At 43.6% G+C, this 20,736-nt stretch overlaps 1 protein-coding gene and 1 non-coding gene across 2 annotated transcripts; both read left to right on the top strand.

The window, feature by feature from the left end:
- Nucleotides 1-891: 891 nt before the first annotated feature.
- edil3b (EGF-like repeats and discoidin I-like domains 3b) lies at nucleotides 892-20,233 on the top strand. Its single transcript, XM_020465216.2, has 11 exons — nucleotides 892-1,261; nucleotides 1,759-1,836; nucleotides 1,945-1,977; nucleotides 2,862-2,990; nucleotides 12,896-13,009; nucleotides 16,529-16,710; nucleotides 16,813-16,968; nucleotides 17,124-17,268; nucleotides 19,257-19,441; nucleotides 19,613-19,768; nucleotides 19,986-20,233. Exons 1-11 carry the CDS (start codon nucleotides 1,198-1,200, stop codon nucleotides 20,133-20,135), a joined length of 1,392 nt encoding a protein of 463 aa, XP_020320805.2. The 5' UTR covers nucleotides 892-1,197; the 3' UTR covers nucleotides 20,136-20,233.
- Nucleotides 3,835-3,889, top strand: LOC116358333 (U7 small nuclear RNA). The gene has a single exon (XR_004206232.1). It is a non-coding gene; the product is annotated as a U7 small nuclear RNA (small nuclear RNA).
- Nucleotides 20,234-20,736: the final 503 nt, after the last annotated feature.

The following is a 20,736-nucleotide window of genomic DNA, read 5'->3' as shown; positions in this document are numbered from 1 at the left end:
ACAAGCCCCTCCAGCCAAGTCAAACAGCCTCCCGGTGCTTTAATCATGGCCTAAAAAGCCAACAACTTGGCCCACACTCTAACCCGATCGCACCTTGCCGCTACGTCCTCCCCCGCATCCCAACACTCCTACCCCCTAACCCACCCATCCCACCACCACCCCTACCCCCTATCCCCTGCACAGATGCTGCATTCAGAACCAAGTTCTGCTTCGCATAAGCACAACTCCCACTGGTTTCTCTGTGTCGTGTCCGTACGTACACTCAGCGTTCTGGGACAGGAAAACAGTTATCCAGACACTGTCCATCACACACATACAACCCAGCTGAACTTCCTCCATTTGGTCCCCGATGGGCAAAACATCTTATCTCCTCTTCATGGGACCATTCTGGCCTTATTGGTATGATGTCATCAAAAAATATGCATGCAGCCAGCTCTGTGTTTTCCCATAGGCTAGCCTACACTATTCGAAATGTTTTTGCTATCGATATTAAATGGTTATTTGGCTGCCCCCACAGAGGAACACTTTCTATAACCATTTGTGGTTGCAGGTTGGACCCTTTCGGGTTCCAGGTAGAACCCTTTGAGAGAACTCCACTTTTCACGAGTGCCTCGTTATGTGAATTCAAAGGATTCTAATCTGGAACCAAAAAGGGTCGTTTTAGCCGAATGAACTCTTTCGGGAACCCTTTTTTTCCCGAAGAGTGTACTGAATACGAGCTTTATCCTGGGAAACGAGTGCTATTATATATGTGGCCTATTTTGTTAACATTGATTATTATAATGAGGTTATACATCCATTTCAATCATCAGGAGATTATTGTGATGGCTAAACCACAACTTCAGGTTAGTCAATTATAGCTACTGATTGTAGCGGTCAAGCAGCCGAGGTGAGATACTGCGCAGCATCACTGCGGTGCAGCGAACCAGAGAAAGAGAAGAGGTGGTAGCGCTCAACCTCAGGATCCCTTTGGTTTTTGTCTGTCTGCCTATTTATCTGCGCAACAAAACTCGCATCTCCGGGTAAACTGATTGACAGACAGCTTGTGAGGAGGAGTCGCCAACATCATCAGCATCATCATCATTATCATCACAGCGGCCTCTGCAGCGAAGGCGGAGGAGAGGAGACGAGAGAAAGAAGATAAGTTTTCTGCCCTTTGTTTTGGTTTTGACCGCGGGGGAAAGCAGTAACTCGGAGATGCACCTGCTATTGTCCCTCGCGGTGCTGTGCCTCGGTGCGGCTGTGCCTCCGCAGGTGAACGGTGAGTGCATGGGGATACTGGCGAATGTAAACAAACAACGGTGTCGTCATCCCTATTAAATGAAGGGGTGAATGTTAGTGCGTAGTTTTCTTATTAAGGAGTGAGGTGCGGCCGCAGATGCCGTTGATACTTTGGGGGAACTCGCGGAGGATATTCTCTAGAATAAATAACTGCGTGTATCTTAATACGCTCGTGTTGTTGTTTTTTGTTGTTGTTGTGTTGTTGATGTGATGTAACTTAGCCTATCAAAGCCATATCTGAACTTAGTTGTTCAGAGAATTTCAAGTGGAAATTCTGCATGAAGATGTGTGTGTGTGATATGTAAATACAGTGTGTGATGCCTGTCCCCTTGGGGCTCTGTGTCTCTCTCATTGGGGTGTTGCTAAGAAGATCTGACAGCTACTCTCTCTCTCTGTCTCTGTCTCTCTCTCTCACTCTCTCTCTCTCTCTCTCTCTCTCTCTCTCTCTCTCTCTCTCTCTCTCTCTCTCTCTCTCAGGGGATGAATGTGAACCTGTGTCATGTGAGGGTGATGCAGACTGTTTCACCCCCCAGTCAGAGGAGGCGCTACTCTTATGTAAGCACAGGAGGACTTTGGGATCAATAATTCAAGTAATCAACTGTGTCAGCGCATGATTAGGGAACACATTATCACCACAACAAATTGATCTCTTTCTTTCTACAGCCACGCCAGACTGGGAGGAGCTGATTACAGCAGGTAAGAGAAGCCTGATCCCAAATAGCCTCTAGCCCCCATGTCCCCTCACAGATCTCAAATGATTGGATAGGTGTAATCAATTCACTCCGTTTATGATTGATGGCCTGTTTGATCCTATGACACCTACATGAAGTGCACAGACATCACTAAGCTTTATATTAATGCAACACAGCTACTGACAGTGACCACTGTGTGTGTGTGTGTGTGTGTGTGTGTGTGTGTGTGTGTGTGTGTGTGTGTGTGTGTGTGTGTGTGTGTGTGTGTGTGTGTGTGTGTGTGTGTGTGTGTGTGTGTGTGTGTGTGTGTGTTAGTGTGTGTGTGTGTGTGTGTGTGTGTGTGTGTGTGTGTGTGTGTGGTGTTTTAGATAATCCCTCATTAGTTCATACTAGCTGCTGTAGTAACACCATAATGAGGGCAGGCTTTATTTTGTGATGTGCCTGTCATAGCTAATCACACACATACACACACACGTACGTGTCCATGGATGTGTGAGCGTAGCCTGCTAACCTGATGGTGAGCCTCCCATAAGGCTAGCAGGGTAATATTAGCAGGTTTAATATAACTAATCTGACCTATATCCCTGTGCTTATCTTGGGACAGACAGTGAATATAAATAAATATGTTGTATTGTCATATACACCAGATAGGTGCAGTGAAATGTGTTGTTTTACAGGGTCAGCCATAGTAGTAGTTTGCGCTCCTGTAGCAAATTAGGGTTAAGTGCTTTGCTCAAGGGCACATCGGCAGTTTTGTTTTTGTTTTTACCTTCTCGTCTCGTGTGTTCGAACCAGCAACCTTTCGGTTACTGGCCCAACACTCTATGTTGTCTTTTACTTGTGCTTAGTGTAGAAAACCAATTGATCCCAATAGGTTTTTGTGTCCAGGTCTGTGCCAGCCCAATCCATGCCACCATGGGGGTGTGTGTGAGACCACTAATGCCCAACGAGGTGATGCCTTCCTGGGGTACCACTGTCACTGCTCCCCTGGCTACTCTGGAGCCCACTGCCAACACAGTAAGACACATACGCACCCACACACACACATACACACACACAGGCACACACACACACTAACCCGGGGGGACAGCTTGTCTAACGACTGAGAGGGTCTCAGGCCTCCCGGCTGGAGGGAGTGGCTTAATCCGACCATTCTTAATGAGGTCACTCAGTGGGAGTTATGCTGATGAAGTCATACACACATCCTCACGCTTTCATGGGTGTGATGAGTTATGACAGCTTACACGTGGTGAACACGCACACACACACACACACACACACACACACACACACACACACACACACACACACACACACACACACACACACACACACACACACACACACACACACACACACTCAACAATGTAGTACCACCCACATGAACAAATACTGGAGTTTACTATAGAATTCTGCAGTAATTAATATAGAATTCTGTAGTAAACTGTCATGTACTGTAGAATACTATACTAAACACTGTAATACCCCTCAATTATATGTAGTGCTTATTATAGAATGTTGCAGTATAGTGAGGAATACTACTGTTAATACTACAGTATTATCCACTTTAGTAAATACTATTGTAATGTCCGCATAAACACTACAGTCCCGGAAAAACACTACAGTTTTTTAACTGTATTTAATTTGCACATGCCTTGCCCATTCCCCTCCCCCATATCCCAATTTGTGCTACCCATAAGTGAGAAACCTACATGCCAAGTATAGACCATATTATGTTCCCTACAGGCTATAGAAATGAGCAGAAACTATGAACTCTCTGGTCAGACCCTGGTCCATCCTTCCTTCCTTCCTTCCTTCCTTCCTTCCTTCCTTCCTTCCTACATACTGTACAGGTTATGGAAAATGTGCTCTTTTAGTATTTTTCCAGTAGGTTTTCACAAGGAGGAAATGCCAAAGATAACGAAACAAAAACACTAAAGTCAATATTTTAGTTATGTCTGAAAAAAACACAAGTGAATACTACAGCCATCTACCGTCTGCAAAAACACTACATTAAATACTAAAGTACACTACAATCCGCAAAAACACTACATTTATTACTATAGGTGACCAATCATTTCGATTCGGTCTCGTGTAGCAACATTTTAAATAGTGTTTTTTACATTGGATAGAGACCTAGAAAATGGTACATATTACACTACAGTTGAGGAACAATGGGAAAGTAATTCTGCTTTGAAAGTTAATAACCCCACTTTGGAGAAAATGCCCCTTGAATGTTTTGGTACACCTACTGGAGAGGTTTTCTTTGTCTACACCCAATTCAGCATCGTTCACGCCCTCTTAAGCCTTAGCCCCACCCATCTCTTTAAGGATTCACATGTGAGGCCATGTGCTAAACAGAGTGAGTACGCTAGTGTACTAAACAACCAAAGGTTTCAAGACTAAAGTCTGGTTTATACCATGTCTATCGACATGTCTGTAGACTGTTGTCGCTGTGACATCATGAAAATTCTATTGTCGTCCGACATCAAACTTGTCATTGTCGTTATGAACACAAAAACGACAGGCTGCATGACATCAGCAGACGGGTGGTCCAAAATAGCATAACTAGTGTATTTTAACACCAATAAACCCATCAGTTTAAAAAATAAATTCAGTATATGTCAATTTAGCAAACCAGGCAACTACAATGTTTTGGTTTGTTTCTAGTTTGTTAGCTAGCTAGCTAAAGTTAAGGCACTATATACTACAGTTTTCTTTTGCTACAGTATTTATACTATAGCTAACTGTTAATACTACAGTATACTAATGTGAATACTACAGTAAAGTCTGAAAAACACTACAGTGAATACTATACTATAGTATACTATAGCTTTTTTTATTTGGGCAATACCAACAATGATATCTACTCTGTATGTGTGCACAGTGAGGTCATATACTCTTGTAGTTCTCCAGGGGGTCTTGTATATAAATACTAGGTGTTGTTCTTGGTGACAGACCCAAACAGACAGTGTAAAATTAGGTCAACTGATAAGATTAGTCTCAAGCGCCAAGTTAGGATCATATAATTGTACATGTGATAAATGTTCCACATTTCGAGGAATTTCCCTCTCAGAATTGATTAAATCACCCACGGAAGCCTTCTGTACTAAATTATAGCGAGTCATACCCATAGAGATCCTATGAAATTACTAGAGTAGGTATGTCATTAAACCTCAAAGTTCCAGAATGGGGTGAAAATGGCAGCCATATTGGTCAGGGAGAATTCCAAACCATTCAAATTGGAATGAATGGCAGTAGAAGCATAATCCTGATTTTACTTATGCAGGAAAATAAAAGTAAGGCATATGATATATCACAAATTGTGTAATAGAAGTATTGTTAACCTAAAATATTGTCATATCATTATAAATACAGTTTATATAAGTTTTATACAAATTGTCTGTATAAATAGCCTCTAAAATATATTTAAACAGACCCTAAATGTCTCAATTTTTGTTTTCTTGGAAAGCTGTGAGTGCAATTATATGTTACAATATCAGTACTTGTTGCATTTACAACTTGTCTAAATCCTATCATCAACTGATTTCAGACAATGTATGGCTGTGGATTAATTGTTTGAATGGAATGTTGGCATATTGGCAGTTAATTTGAAACATTTCTGTAATCATTCCTCTAAAATTGCCTGGCTAGCAAGCAAACAAACATACAGTGCAGACAAATTCTTCAAATATATATTTTTTACACAATATCTTATCACATCACTGTTGACCAACTTTTTGACCAAAATGGCTGACCTGCAGAGCTTCCAACTCTCACGCATTGGCCGTGAGACACATGCATTATTAGGCCTTCTTCTCATGCTCACTCCACAACTCTTACAGTGCATTCGGAAAGTATTCAGACCCCTTGACTTTTTCCCATTTTGTTACGTTACAGCCTTAATCTAAAATTGATTCAATAAAAACTTTTCTTCCTCAATCTACACACAATACCCCATAATGACAAAGCGAAAACAGGTTTTTAGAAATATTGTGCAAATTTATAGAAATAAAAAACAAAAAGTCCTTTAAGTCAAGGGGTCTGAATACTTTCCGAATGCACTGTATATCTCACTCCGTGAAAAGCACTCTATTTGTTTATGTAATTAGTCCAGTGCTTTAACGTTTAAATTGAATTCATCGCTTCTGCGCTTGCAATTTAACATCACTAACAGAACCTCTACCATTGTCCAGTTTTACCACAGCCCTGTGAACCGCGGCACATTGAAGCATACGATTGGTTTATTTATGGAAGGGATCGAGGGAATTGGACGCGCATTTTAAAGAAACGTCCCTCATAATTAGGAGGGGAGCCGAGTAGAGAAAGAACGTTCTCCGCTGAGTTTATAAAACTGTAAAAAGAGCAGCATGGAGGGGCTGTTTTAAATACAATGTTGAAAAAACAAAATGGTTGCTGTTACTCCCGTCCCTATTGCTGAATGCAACCTTTTGACACCACGTACTGAGGTCAATAATCCATACTTGCCTTAGGCTTCTCCTTTGGTGATTGGCGTTTAGGCTGCGGCAACGAAAAAGCAGCATACAGACCTAAAGTATGTTTTAGCGGCAGAGTTTGGTAGGGGAACCTGAAACTCTGAAAATAACAGACTGTGAACTCAAAAGTGTACGTTTGATTGTAGAGGGGAACAATAAATGTACAAATAATAATAATACAATAAGAAGAAGAACTGTGCCTGTCAGCAAGAACACCACTGTTATTCCCCAAACGTATTGTATTATTCCTCTTCTTCCCAAGAACACCACTGTTATTCCCCAAACGTATTGTATTATTCCTCTTCTTCCCAAGAACACCACTGTTATTCCCCAAACGTATTGTATTATTCCTCTTCTTCCCAAGAACACCACTGTTATTCCCCAAACGTATTGTATTATTCCTCTTCTTCCCAAGAACACCACTGTTATTCCCCAAACGTATTGTATTATTCCTCTTCTTCCCAAGAACACCACTGTTATTCCCCAAACGTATTGTATTATTCCTCTTCTTCCCAAGAACACCACTGTTATTCCCCAAACGTATTGTATTATTCCTCTTCTTCCCAAGAACACCACTGTTATTCCCCAAACGTATTGTATTATTCCTCTTCTTCCCAAGAACACCACTGTTATTCCCCAAACGTATTGTATTATTCCTCTTCTTCCCAAGAACACCACTGTTATTCCCCAAACGTATTGTATTATTCCTCTTCTTCCCAAGAACACCACTGTTATTCCCCAAACTTATTGTATTATTCCTCTTCTTCACAAGAACACCACTGTTATTCCCCAAACGTATTGTATTATTCCTCTTCTTCCCAAGAACACCACTGTTATTCCCCAAACGTATTGTATTATTCCTCTTCTTCCCAAGAACACCACTGTTATTCCCCAAACGTATTGTATTATTCCTCTTCTTCCCAAGAACACCACTGTTATTCCCCAAACGTATTGTATTATTCCTCTTCTTCCCAAGAACACCACTGTTATTCCCCAAACGTATTGTATTATTCCTCTTCTTCCCAAGAACACCACTGTTATTCCCCAAACTTATTGTATTATTCCTCTTCTTCCCAAGAACACCACTGTTATTCCCCAAACGTATTGTATTATTCCTCTTCTTCCCAAGAACACCACTGTTATTCCCCAAACGTATTGTATTATTCCTCTTCTTCCCAAGAACACCACTGTTATTCCCCAAACGTATTGTATTATTCCTCTTCTTCCCAAGAACACCACTGTTATTCCCCAAACGTATTGTATTATTCCTCTTCTTCCCAAGAACACCACTGTTATTCCCCAAACGTATTGTATTATTCCTCTTCTTCCCAAGAACACCACTGTTATTCCCCAAACTTATTGTATTATTCCTCTTCTTCACAAGAACACCACTGTTATTCCCCAAACGTATTGTATTATTCCTCTTCTTCCCAAGAACACCACTGTTATTCCCCAAACGTATTGTATTATTCCTCTTCTTCCCAAGAACACCACTGTTATTCCCCAAACGTATTGTATTATTCCTCTTCTTCCCAAGAACACCACTGTTATTCCCCAAACGTATTGTATTATTCCTCTTCTTCCCAAGAACACCACTGTTATTCCCCAAACGTATTGTATTATTCCTCTTCTTCCCAAGAACACCACTGTTATTCCCCAAACGTATTGTATTATTCCTCTTCTTCCCAAGAACACCACTGTTATTCCCTAAACGTATTGTATTATTCCTCTTCTTCCCAAGAACACCACTGTTATTCCCCAAACGTATTGTATTATTCCTCTTCTTCCCAAGAACACCACTGTTATTCCCCAAACGTATTGTATTATTCCTCTTCTTCCCAAGAACACCACTGTTATTCCCCAAACGTATTGTATTATTCCTCTTCTTCCCAAGAACACCACTGTTATTCCCCAAACGTATTGTATTATTCCTCTTCTTCCCAAGAACACCACTGTTATTCCCCAAACGTATTGTATTATTCCTCTTCTTCCCAAGAACACCACTGTTATTCCCCAAACGTATTGTATTATTCCTCTTCTTCCCAAGAACACCACTGTTATTCCCCAAACGTATTGTATTATTCCTCTTCTTCCCAAGAACACCACTGTTATTCCCCAAACGTATTGTATTATTCCTCTTCTTCCCAAGAACACCACTGTTATTCCCCAAACGTATTGTATTATTCCTCTTCTTCCCAAGAACACCACTGTTATTCCCCAAACGTATTGTATTATTCCTCTTCTTCCCAAGAACACCACTGTTATTCCCCAAACTTATTGTATTATTCCTCTTCTTCCCAATAACACCACTGTTATTCCCCAAACGTATTGTATTATTCCTCTTCTTCCCAAGAACACCACTGTTATTCCCCAAACGTATAGTATTATTCCTCTTCTTCCCAAGAACACCACTGTTATTCCCCAAACTTATTGTATTATTCCTCTTCTTCCCAAGAACACCACTGTTATTCCCAAATCTTATTGTATTATTCCTCTTCTTCCCAAGAACACCACTGTTATTCCCCAAACGTATTGTATTATTCCTCTTCTTCCCAAGAACACCACTGTTATTCCCCAAACGTATTGTATTATTCCTCTTCTTCCCAAGAACACCACTGTTATTCCCCAAACGTATTGTATTATTCCTCTTCTTCCCAAGAACACCACTGTTATTCCCCAAACTTATTGTATTATTCCTCTTCTTCCCAAGAACACCACTGTTATTCCCCAAACGTATTGTATTATTCCTCTTCTTCCCAAGAACACCACTGTTATTCCCAAATCTTATTGTATTATTCCTCTTCTTCCCAAGAACACCACTGTTATTCCCCAAACGTATTGTATTATTCCTCTTCTTCCCAATCTTGCCATTGTAATCACATATTTGAAATCCGATATGCCTACTTGTGTTTTTGAAAATGGATAATATGAGGCTATGTTTTTTTTTGGCAGTCATTCATGGACGCTTTTGAATAAGGCATGCAAATAAGAACTGGATATTGAATGCTCCAGGCCTCAAATATAATTGTTGACATTTTAGTACACGTGCACGTGCTAGGCTAAGATAGTAGGGCGATTCACAACTTACAAACGCATCATATTTTGTCTATGTAGAGTCAGACGATTGCAAGGGTCTTCAACTGGTAGGCATAAACCACCTGAATATTGAGATATTCATTTGATTTTTCCTGAAGGTTTTGAGAAATTAATTGTTATAATAAGAACATTTTCAAACAGGCAGAACTTGGGAAACATAGATCAGGGGGAGGACAAGCGCAATATTCTTCCAGCACTATTTTAAAGAGTTCACCCAAATTACAAAATGTTTGTGTCCTTACCTTGAAAACAATCTATGGACAAGGAGACTGCAATCGATGATTTGGTTACCCAGTGCCATCAACCTAAACTGGGACATGCTTAACATCCCAGCCGTCCTATAATCTAAGCTAGATGCCCTCAATCTCACACCAATTATCAATGAACCTACAGTACCAGGTACAACCCCAAAATCCGTAAACACGGGCACCCTCATAGATATCATCCTGACCAACCTGCCCTCTAAATACACCTCTGCTGTCTTCAACCAGGATCTCAGCGATCACTGCCTCATTACCTGCGTCCGCTATGGGTCTGCTGTCAAACAACCTCCCCTCATCACTGTCAAACGCTCCCTAAAACACTTCAGCGAGCAGGCCTTTCTAATCGACCTGGCCGGGTATCCTGGAAGGATATTGGCCTCATTCCATCAGTAGAGGAAACCTGGTTATTCTTTAAAAGTGCTTTCCTCACCATCTTAAATAAGCATGCCCCATTCAAAAAAATTAGAACCGGGAACAAATATAGCCCTTGGTTCACTCCAGACCTGACTGCCCTTGACCAGCACAAAAACATCTGGTGGTGTACTGCATTAGCATTGAATAGCCCCCGTGAAATGCAACTTTTCAGGGGAGTTAGGAACCAATATACACAGGCAGTTAGGAAAGCAAAGGCTAGCTTTTTCAAAAAGAAATTTGCATCCTGTAGCACTAACTCCAAAAAGTTCTGGGACACTGTAAAGTCCATGGAGAATAAAAACACCTCCTCCCAGCTGCCCACTGCACTGAGGCTAGGAAACAGTGCCACCACTGATAAATCCGCGATAATTGAGAATTTCAATAAGCCTTGCTTTCCACCTGGCTACCCCTATCCCGGTCAACAGCCTTGCACCTCCCACAGCAACTTGCCCAAGCCTCCCCATTTCTCCTTCACCCAAATCCAGATAGCTGATGTTCTGAAAGAGTTGTAAAATCAATCTGGAACCTCTCTTTCTAAAATGATCCCCCGCAAATGTTGCAACCACTATTACTAGCCTGTTCAACCTCTCTTTCATACCATCTGAGATCCCCAAAGATTGGAAAGCTGCCGCGGTCAATCTAGACCCAAACTGTTACAGACCTATATTTATCCTACCCTGCCTTTCTAAGGTCTTCGAAAGCCATTTCGAATCCCACCGGACCTTCTCCGCTATGCAATCTGGTTTCCGAGCTGGTCATGGGTGCACCTCAGCCACACTCAAGGTCCTAAACGATATCATAACCGCCATCGATAAAAGACAATACTGTGCAGCCGTATTCATCGACCTGGCCAAGGCTTTCGACTCTGTCAATCACCACATTCTTATCGGCAGACTCAACAGCCTTGGTTTCTCAAACGACTGCCTCGCCTGGTTCACCAACTGCTTCTCTGATAGAGTTCAGTGTGTCAAATTGGAGGGCCTGTTGTCCGGACCTCTGGCAGTCTCTATAGGGGTGCCACAGGGTTCAATTCTTGGGCCGACTCTTTTCTCTGTCTACATCAATGATGTCGATCTTGCTGCGGGTGATTCTCTGTTCCACCTCTATGCAGACAACACCATTCTGTATACTTCTGGCCCTTCTTTGGACACTGTGTTAACTAACCTCCAGTCAAGCTTCAATGCCATACAACTCTCCGTGGCCTCCAACTTAGTAAAACTAAATGCATGCTCTTCAACCGATCGCTGCCCGCACCTCCCCGCACTTAGAATATGTGGACAACTACAAATACCTAGGTGTCTGGTTAGACTATAAACTCTCCTTCCAGACTCACATTAAGCATCTCCAATCCAAAATTAAATCTAGAATCGGCTTCCTATTTCGCAACAAAGCATCCTTCACTCATGCTGCCAAACATACCCTTGTAAAACTGACTATCCTACCGATTCGTGACTTTGGCGATGTAATTTACAAAATAGCCTCCAACACTCTACTCAGCAAATTGGATGCAGTCTATCACAGTGCCATCCATTTTGTCACCAAGCCCCATATACTACTCACCACTGCAACCTGTATGCTCTCGTTGGCTGGCCCTCGCTTCATATTCGTCGCCAAACCCACTGGCTCCAGGTCATCTGTAAGTCTTTGCTAGGTAAAAGCCCCACCTTATCTCAGCTCACTGGTCACCATAGCAGCACCCATCCATAGCACGTGCTCCCGCAGGTATATTTCACTGGTCACCCCCAAAGCTAATTCCTCCTTTGGCCGCCTTTCCTTCCAGTTCTCTGCTGCCAATGACTGGAACAAATTGCAAAAATCACTGAAACTGGAGACTCATATCTCCCTCTCTAACTTTAAGCATCAGCTGTCAGAGCAGCTCACAGATCATTGCACCTGTACACAGCCCATCTGTAAATAGCCCATCCAACTACCTCATCCCGATATTGTTATTTTTTTCTCCTTTGCACCCCAGTATCTCTACTTGCACATGCGTCTTCTGCACATCTATCACTCCAGTGTTTAATTATTAAATTGTAAATGAGAACTTGTTCTCAACTGGCCTACCTGGTTAAATAAAGGTGAAATTGTTGTTCTCTTAAATAAAGGTGAAATAAAATGAAATAGAAAAACATTAATATGACTATTTCCTTTGCAGAGTCTTGTTGTAGTGTTGACACTCCCCGACATGTTGCATCCAACTTTCACTTGAGTACCGGGATCAATCCCTGCTTCCAACCTTCCCACTGTTTCTCCCATTTGCCTGTCGCCCCATCTCCTTTTATTGCTGTCTGAATTAAGTGTCAAACCACCTGAAAAAAATATTAGCATCCTTTCATTTCATCCGCCCAAAATCTCGAAGTAACAAAGTCATTTTGAGTGTTCATTTCGTGTTCGAAGCATCTAGCAAACACCTGGCCTGTGGTAAGATGTTTTATTCCTCACCTTGGTTAACTACAGCTAAAATACATAGAAATAAGGAGATTAGATTTGAAAGCAATGAAATGATCATAGCAAATCTCACTCCAAACTGCCTTCAAAAGTTGGCAGTCCTGTTCCTGTATGAAACATTCCCCTTTTTACATGAAGTATCTGCAACCTGATAGTCCCATAAATGTATGAAACAGTTCTTCCCTGGTCTGTGTTTGTGTTTCAGATGTGAATGAGTGTGAGAGTGGGCCGTGCAGGAACGGAGGTGTGTGTACAGACCGGGAGGCCAACTACACGTGTGTGTGTCCTGGAGAATACACAGGCAGGACCTGCCAGCACAGTGAGTGTGGACTTGTGTAACTGTTTACTTGCGAGTCATCAGAGGACAAATATTTTAAGAGGTCTTGATGTCCAACGCTTACATGAACACACAATTGAATTAGGTAGGTATTGGTGTCATATGCTCTCTTGCTGTTTTCCCTTTTAGTGCGCTTCTGTGCGCTTCTGTGTGTGTGTGTGTGTGTGTGTGTGTGTGTGTGTGTGTGTGTGTGTGTGTGTGTGTGTGTGTGTGTGTGTGTGTGTGTGTGTGTGTGTGTGTGTGTGTCTGTGACCTATTTATTTAAGCACTCTGTGCTGTCCTGGTGTAGCATCATTAAAAATCTAATCAAATTGTATTTGTCACATACACTTGTTAGGGCAGAGGTTATTGCGGGTGTAGCGAAATGCTTGTGTTTCTAGTTCCAACAGTGCAGTAATATCTAACAATACACACAATCTAAAGTAAAGGAATGGAATTAAGAATATATAAATATTTTGATGAGCAATTTCAGAGCAGCATAGACTAAGATACAGTAGGATAGGATGGAATAGAGTCGATACATATTAGATGAGTAATGAAATATGTAAACATTATTAAAGTGGGTAGTGTTCCATTATTAAAGTGGCCAGTGATTTCAAGTTTCAAGTTGCACCTGTACTGACCTCGCCTTCTGGATGATGGCGGGGTGAACAGCTCGGTTGGTTGTTGTCCTTGATGATATTTTTCCCTTCCTGTGACATCTGGTGCTGTAGGTGTCCTGCAGGGCGGGTAGATTGCCCCCGGTGATGTGTTGGATGGGCCGCACCCCCCTCTGGAGAACCCTGTCATTGCGGGCGGTGCAGTTGCCATACCAGGTGGTGATACAGTCTGACAGGATGCTCTCAATTGTGATTCTGTAACATTTGGTGAGGGGTTTAGGTGCCAAGCCAAATTTCTTCAGCCTCCTGAGTTTGAAAAAGCACTGTTGCGCCTTCTTCACCACACTGTCTGTGTGGGTGGACCATTTCAGTTTGTCAGTGATGTATACGCTGAGAACTTGATGCTTTCCATCTTTCCATTGCTGTCTCATTGATGTGGATAGGGGGGCTCCCTCTGCTGTTTCCTGAAGTCCACAATTAGCTCCTTAGTTTTGTTGACGTTGGGCGAGAGGTTATTTTCCTGGCACCACACTCCCAGGGCCCTTACCTCTTCCCTGTAGGCTGTCACATCATTGTTGGTAATCAGGCCTACTACTGTTGTGTTGTCTGCAAACTTGATGATTGAGTTGGAGGCGTGCATGGCCACACAGTCATGGCTGAATAGAGAGTACAAGAGGGGGCTGAGCACGCATCCTTGTGGGGCCCCAGTGTTGAGGATCAGCGACGTGGAGATGTTGTTTCCTACCTTCACCACCTGGGGGCGGCCCATCAGGAAGTCCAGGACCCAGTTGCACAGGGCGGGGTTCAGACCCAGGGCCTCAAGCTTAATGATGAGCTTGGAGGGTACTATGGTGTTGAATGCTGAGCTATAGTCAATGGACAGCATTCTTACATAGGTATTCCTCTTGTCCAGATGGCGATTGCATCTTCTGTGAATATATTGGGGCGATAAGCAAATTGGGTACAGGACCAAAGGTGGACATCTTGATGTATGTGGGGACAACAGACTGGAATAGGGAGAGATTGAATATGTCTGTAAACAATCCAGCCAGCTGGACGCGGCTGGGTCGGCAGCCTTGCGAAGTATAACACGCTTAAATGTCTTACTCACGTCGGCCAGATAGAAGGAAAGCCCACAGTCCTTGGTAGCGGGCAGCATCAGTGGGACTGTGTTATCCTCAAAGCGGGCGAAGAAGGTGTTTAGCTTGTCCGGCAGCCAGACGTCGGTGTCCACGACGTGGCTGGTTTTCCCTTTGTAGTCCATGATTGTCTGTAGACCCTGCCACTGTCTGAGCCGTTGAATTGCGACTCCTCTTTGATTGCCTTACGGAGGGAATAACTACACTGTTTGTATTCGGCCATATTCCCTTGCCACCTTGCCACAGTTAAATGCGACGGATTGCATTTTCAGTTTTGCGTGAATGCTGCCATGTATCCACGGTTTCCCGTTAGGGTAGGTTTAAATAGTCACAGTGGGTACAATATCTCCTATACACTTCCTATACACACAGTATCAGTGTATTTGTCTATGTTGTTCTCGGAGGCTATCTGGAACATATCCCAGTCCACCTGATCAAAACAATCTTGAAGCGTGTATTCCAATTGGTCAGACCAGCATTGAATAGTGCTTAGCACGGGTACTTCCTGTTTGAGTTTTGGCCTATAGGAAGGGAGGAGCAAAATGGAGTTGTGATCAGATTTGCCAAAGGGAGGGCTGGGGAGGGGCATCCCGGAAGTTGGAGTAGCAGTGGTCGGGTGTTTTAGCAGCGCGAGTACTACAGTCAATGTGTTGATAGAACTTCAGTAACTTTTTCCTCAAATTTACTTTGTTAAAATCCCCAGCTACAATAAATGCAGGGATTCAGGATATGTGGTTTACAGTTTGCATAAAGTCCGGTGCAGTTCTTTGAGGGCCGTCGTGGTATCGGCTTGAGGGGGAATATACACGGCTGTGACTATAACCAAAGAATATTCTCTTGGGAGGTAATACGGTCGGCATTCGATTATGAGGTATTCTAGATCGGGTGAACAAAAGGACTTGAGTTGCTGTATGTTATCACAATCACACCATGAGTAGTTAATCATTAGCGATGTTGTTGCGTCGTGGTACCAGAATCTCTCTGTTCTCAATCAGAGCCAGCCTGAGTCTGTTTTGGGGGTGGAGAATGCCAGATACGGACCCCCTTGTCCCCAATCCTACACAGGGACCACGGACACACACTCACAGACCTATGCCCTTCTCCCCTACCTCACACACTCCTCCAGAACCAGTTCTTTTCACACATACTCACACAGGAGCTGTGGGAAAAGAGAGGAGAGTTGTGAGGATGAGGATGTTTTTGTATGGCATTTTGAAGCTGAAGTCTCAGCCAGTGAGATGGAGAATGATGGACTGATAAGTGGAAGTAATGACGCAGAAAGACGAGAAGAAGAAAAGGATGAACTGGCTAGCAGAATATATATATATTTTTTAAATGGACTGACACACAGATGCAATGACTCAGTTTTACCAGGAGAGAGGTTGAGAGACTGCATGCCAGAGACTGAAATCAATGATGAAACTGACCTGGAACATGAAATTCATCTGGGCCATCATGGGACAATCCAGATCAGAGCTGAGGCTGTCCTTCAGAGGAGAAACAAGGATCACTGTGTCTTCGGTACCTGCTGATGTTTGAGCAAGGAATGAAAAAAAAGAAAGGAAGGAAGGAAGGACATTTACTGTGGCTTTGGCTTGTGATGGATGTACTAATTGTACTAATCATTATCTCTCTCTCTCTCTCTCTCTCTCTCTCTCTCTCTCTCTCTCTCTCTCTCTCTCTCTCTCTCTCTCTCTCTCTCTCTATGTCTCTCCTCTTTCTTCCTTGTGTGTCTGTGTACCTGCTGTCCCTCTACTCTGTAGAGTGTTCAGGTCCTCTGGGCATGGAGGGTGGTATCATCACCAAGGGGCAGCTGTCCTCCTCCTCTGTTCAGCGGGGCATGTTTGGTTTGCAGCACTGGAGCCCTGACCTGGCCCGGCTCCACCGCAGGGGCATGGTTAATGCCTGGAGCCCTGCACTCAGCGACCGCTGGCCCTGGATACAGGTAGCACACGCTCACACACCCCGGCTGTCCGCCAGATAGATGTAGCCAGTGTTTACTGCACCAAACTCTAGTTGTTTCTGACCCCCTTATGTCTGTGTCCAGGTGAACCTGCGGGAGCAGATGCGTGTGACGGGGCTGATTACCCAGGGTGCTCGGCGGCTGGGCAGCTCAGAGTATGTGAAGTCCTATAAGATCGCCCACAGCGACGATGCTAGGACCTGGAGCATGGTGAAAACCAGAGGAGACACACAGGACATGGTGATGCGTGTGTGTGTGTGTGTGTGTGTGTGTGTGTGTGTGTGCGTGCATGCGTGTGTGTGTGCGAGTGAGAGTGAGAGTGAAAATACATTTACGCAGGTGCGCCTAAATCAGCCTGATGTTTTTGACTGATAAAACCTGATGTTTTCCTCTAGATATTCCACGGTAACTCAGACAGCAGTTCTCTCATGGCCAACACCTTCTCTTCACCAATTGAAGCACAGTACATACGGGTTTACCCTCAAGTTTGCTGGGGCCATTGTATGCTGCGCATGGAGCTGATGGGCTGCGAGCTCACAGGTCAGTGACGTCATCATCTGTAGAAATGATGCTTTATAAACTTGATTTGGCACCCTGCTCATAATGCCTTCATTACAATGTTGTAAAGCCTCATGATGCCAAATGTCTCAAAAGCAGTCATACATGGTTATAAAGTAAATATTTCATGACAATGTTTTGACACACAGTACCAGTCAAAAGTTTGGACACACTAACTCATTCTAGTTTTTTTAAATTTAAATTTGACTATTTTCTATATTGTAGAATACTATGAAATAACACATATGGAATCATGTAGTAACCAAACAAGTGTTAAACAAATCAAATTATATTTTACATTTTAGATTCATCAAAGTAGCCACCCTTTTCCATGATGACAGCTTTGAACACTCTTGGTATTCTCTCAACCAGCTTCATGAAGAATGCTTTTCCAACAGTCTTGACGGAGTTCCCACATATGCTGAGCACTTGTTGGCTGCTTTTCCTTTACTCTGCGGTCCAACTAATTTCAAACCATCTCAATTGGGTTGAGTTTGGGTGATTGTGGAGGCCAGGTCCTCTGATGCCGCACTCCATCACTCTCCTTCTTGGTCAAATAGCCCTTACACAGCCTGGAGGTGTGTTGGGTCATTGTCCTGTTGAAAAACAAATGATAGTCCCACTAAGCGCAAGCCAGACTGGATGGCGTATCGCTGCAAAATGCTGTGGTAGCCATGCTGGTTAAATGTGCCTTGAAATCTAAATAAATCACGGACAGTGTCACCAGCAAAGCACCCCCACATCATCACACCTCCTCCTCCATGCTTCACGGTGGGAACCACACATGCAGAGATCATCCGTTCACCTACTTTGCATCTCACAAGACATGGCGGTTGGAACCAAAAATCTCAAATTTTGACTCATCAGGCCAAATGACAGATTTCCACTGGTCTAATGTCCATTGCTCGTGTTTCTTGACCCGAGCAAGTCTCTTCTTATTATTGGTGTCTTTTGGTAGTGTTTTTTTTGCAGCAATTCGACCATGAAGGCCTGATTCACGCAGTCTCCTCTGAACAGTTGATGTTGAGATGTGTCTGTTACTTGAACTCTGTGAAGCCTTTATTTGGGCTGCAATTTCTGAGGCTGGTAACTCTAATGAACTTATCCTCTGCAGCAGAGGTAACTCTGGGTCTTCCTTTGCTGTAACGGTCCTCATGAGAGCCAGTTTCATCATAGCGCTTGATGGTTTTTGAGACTGCACTTGAAAAAACGTAAAAAGTTATTGAAATGTTCCAGATTGACTGACCTTCATGTCTTCAAGTAATGATGGACTGTCATTTCTCTCTCATTTGCTTATTTGATCTGATCTGTTGTTTCCATAATATGAACTTGGTATTTTACCAAATAGGGCCATCTTCTGTATACCACCCCTACCTTGTCACAACACTGATTGGCTCAAACACATTAAATGAACTTTTAACAAGGCACACCAAAATTGAAATGCATTCCAGGTGACTACCTCATGAAGCTGGTTGAGAGATTGCCAAGTGTGTGCAAAGCTGTCATCAAGGAAAAAGGGTGGCTGTCTCAAATATAAAATGTAATTTGTTTGTTTAACACTTTTTTGGTTACTACATGATTCCATATGTGTCATTTCATAGTTTTGATGTCTTTAGTATTATTCTACAATGGAGAAAATAGTAAAACAATGAAGAAAAACCCTTGAATGAGGAGGTGTGTCCAAACCTTTGACTGGTACTGTATATTTTCAAGATTTTCCAGATATACAGCTTTGTTATTGAGATTATCTGACACAACCATTATGATGCTGTCAGTAAAGTGATTATGATGCTGTCAGTAAAGTGATTATGATGCTGTCAGTAAAGTGATTATGATGCTGTCAGTAAAGTGATTATGATGCTGTCAGTAAATTTATTATACACTTACTGTACCATAGGCAAATATTTTTGGACCTAGTCTACTTCCTGTATATTAGGGATTTTTCTGTGTTTCTGTTTCTGGTCTCCCAGGCTGTTCAGAGCCTCTGGGTCTAAAGGGGGGTCAGGTGCAGGACTCCCAGCTGACCTCGTCCTCTGTGTACCGGACCCTGGGCATGGGTCTGCTGGCCTGGACCCCGAACAGAGCCAGACTGAACAACCAGGCCAAGGTCAACGCATGGACCGCAGCCACCAATGACCAAAACCAGTGGATACAGGTATGGAGGGGAGGGGTAGGGGAGAGGGAGGGGGAGGAGTAGGAGAAAGACAAAAACAGAGTGGAGTATGCATTTTAATGAATGGATAATTAAATCATTCTCCCTCTCTCCCTCTCTACTTCCCCTCTCTCCCTCTCTACTTCCTCTCTACTTTCCCTCTCCCTCTCTCAGGTAGACCTGTTGGTTCCTACTAAGGTAACAGGTGTAGTGACTCAGGGAGCTAAGGACTTTGGCCGTGTCCAGTTTGTGCGCTCCTACAAACTAGCCTACAGCAACGATGGCCTGAGGTGGACGACATACCAGGACGAAACACAACACAAGGACAAGGTCGACACACATGATCATATTGATTGACTGTTTGATTGATTTGTTGATTGATTGAGACACAGAAAAGACATGACATACATGACAGAGGGACAGAAAGAAAGAGAAGGAGACAGAGAGTGAGGGACGGTGATGGTTCAGTTATTGGTGTTCCAGTTGTATCTGTGGTTGTCTTGTTGGCAGTGTGTCTGACGGTATCCGTGGTTGTCTTGGGTGACAGGTGTTCCAGGGGAACCTTGAAAATGACACCCACAGGAAGAACTCCGTCCAGCCGCCCATATATGGTCGTTTCCTCCGCCTCATCCCCTGGTCCTGGTACGGACGCATCACACTGAGGATGGAGCTACTGGGCTGCACAGAGGACGACTAACCATCTCTCTCTCCCTCTCTCTTCTCCCTCCGTCTCTCTCTCTCTCTCTCTCTCTCTCTCTCTCCCTCTCTCTTCTCCCTCCGTCTCTCTCTCTCTCTCCCTCTCTCTTCTCTCTCCCTCTCTCTCTTCTCTCTCCGCCTCTTTCTCTCTCACCTAGCTCTCTCTTCTCCCTCCACCTCTTTCTCTCTCACCTAGCTCTCGCTTCTCCCTCCGCCTCTTTCTCTCTCACCCCTAGCTCTCTCTTCTCCCTCCGCCTCTTTCTCTCTCACCTAGCTCTCTCTTCTCCCTCCGTCTCTCTCTCTCTCTCTCTCTCTCCCTCTCTCTTCTCCCTCCGTCTCTCTCTCTCTCCCTCTCTCTTCTCTCTCCCTCTCTCTCTTCTCTCTCCGCCTCTTTCTCTCTCACCTAGCTCTCTCTTCTCCCTCCGCCTCTTTCTCTCTCACCTAGCTCTCTCTTCTCCCTCCGCCTCTTTCTCTCTCACCTAGCTCTTTCTTCTCCCTCCGACTCTTTCTCTCTCACCTAGCTCTCTCTTCTCCCTCTGCCTCTTTCTCTCTCACCTAGCTCTCTCTTCTCCCTCTGCCTCTTTCTCTCTCACCTAGCTCTC

The sequence above is a fragment of the Oncorhynchus kisutch genome, linkage group LG29, assembly GCF_002021735.2.
Source record: "Oncorhynchus kisutch isolate 150728-3 linkage group LG29, Okis_V2, whole genome shotgun sequence".
Taxonomy (NCBI): domain Eukaryota; kingdom Metazoa; phylum Chordata; class Actinopteri; order Salmoniformes; family Salmonidae; genus Oncorhynchus; species Oncorhynchus kisutch.
This window is presented reverse-complemented; position numbering and strand designations above follow the sequence as displayed.

Bases quoted from the DNA above. Each gene is read 5' to 3' on its own strand.
- edil3b (XM_020465216.2), top strand. From the start codon at position 1,198: ATGCACCTGCTATTGTCCCTCGCGGTGCTGTGCCTCGGTGCGGCTGTG. The intron at 2,991-12,895 runs GTAAGACACATA...TTTGTGTTTCAG, and splicing joins TGGAGCCCACTGCCAACACA to ATGTGAATGAGTGTGAGAGT. The intron at 19,769-19,985 runs GTCGACACACAT...CTTGGGTGACAG, and splicing joins AAACACAACACAAGGACAAG to GTGTTCCAGGGGAACCTTGA.